We start from the raw sequence: 1,251 nt of genomic DNA, 5'->3' as shown, positions 1-1,251 counted from the left end.
CAGCCGAGACAAACAAGTGGCTAATGGGTGAAGGGTTGGAGGGCTTGGTGCCCTGCACCACCACCTGTGACACAGAGACCCTGCACTTTGTGAGCATTAACAAGTACCGCGTCAAATACGGCACGATATTCAAGACGCCATAAAGCTCCCCCGGGGCGAGGGAAGAGCCCGGGAGATGTGTGTGTGTGTGTGCGCGCATCGAGGAGAGGAGGAAGATGCCTTTCTCCCCTCACCGTGATTCTCCGTAACATGGCCACTTGACTAGTGCGTGGCTGGTACAAGCTGTCACCAGCGGGATTCCCTGGAGGGACGCGGATCTCCGCCGGCGCCCGCTGGGACCGCCGGCCCTTCGCCTTCGGCACGCGTCCCCGGAGGGCGGGAAGGACCCTTCTCTGAACTGAGCCATCCCAGAGAAACACGACGAGCTCGTACACACCAGCAGTGCTGAGGTTTTGACTCCCCGGAGGCCCTGAGCGGCGCGGGAAGAGAACCGGAGGCTCTCCACGACCGGACCGCTTGGATGTGTCCCGAAATCCCCAGGTGCCTGTCGCGACCGGATTCTCCTCCCTTTCACGCTGTCCTGCGCGGGGCCGTGGGGCAGCCCCATGCCACCTCACGGAGCGGGCCCTGGGTTCCTCCCGCCTCCCTCTCCTCCCTCCCAGGCTGGACTCACCCCGTGCAGATCGGTCTGTCCTTTCTAGTGCCAGTGGAACTGTTTCTTTTAATTTGTTTCGTTTCGTTTTGTTTTGTACCTGCTTGTTTACTAGTCTCTCCTAGTGCCATGCACCAGCTTTTCACACACATGTATGTACACACACACAACAGAGAACAACACGATTTTAACATGTTCCCTTCCTTTTTTGTAAATAAATGTACAAATTGTCAATTTTTTTTTTTTTTTTTTTTTTTTTTTGTTTTGTTTTGGTTTGGTTTTTTAATTGAAGGAAGTATGCTTGATGTGCTAGCATAACTGTACTAGCTTCTTGTGTACCATAGTACCAGGTGGCTTGAGAATTAGTACCTACAGACAGACCGATGGAGACATTTATTACACTTTTTACCAAAGGGAGTTATCATTGTAGTGCTTTTGTGTGGGAAAACTCTTTTTTCCTTTTTTTTTTTTTTTTTTGGTAAATAAAAACAATGTCTTTGTTCTTAACTGGAGGAAGATGCTCGCTCACCCACAGCCCTGTTCCTGGTCTGAAAGGCACCGTGCAGCATGCAGTTTTTGGGGTGGGGAAGGGGGGCGGC

At 52.0% G+C, this 1,251-nt stretch overlaps 1 protein-coding gene across 1 annotated transcript in view; it reads left to right on the top strand.

Annotated features, from left to right (window-relative positions):
* Nucleotides 1–143, top strand: part of SIN3A (SIN3 transcription regulator family member A) — a gene marked incomplete at its 5' end in the record, with an annotated part of 13,692 nt that extends 13,549 nt beyond the window's left edge. The window contains one exon of the mRNA XM_010282147.1: nt 4–143. Coding sequence (XP_010280449.1) covers nt 4–143 — 140 coding nt within the window. The remainder of the gene's footprint in view (nt 1–3) is intronic.
* Between the last annotated feature and the right edge of the window lie 1,108 nt (nt 144–1,251).

This window comes from Phaethon lepturus, unplaced genomic scaffold (assembly GCF_000687285.1).
Source record: "Phaethon lepturus isolate BGI_N335 unplaced genomic scaffold, ASM68728v1 scaffold48092, whole genome shotgun sequence".
NCBI lineage: Eukaryota > Metazoa > Chordata > Aves > Phaethontiformes > Phaethontidae > Phaethon > Phaethon lepturus.
The sequence above is the reverse complement of the archived record's forward strand: the minus strand, read 5'-3'. Positions and strand labels throughout refer to the sequence as shown.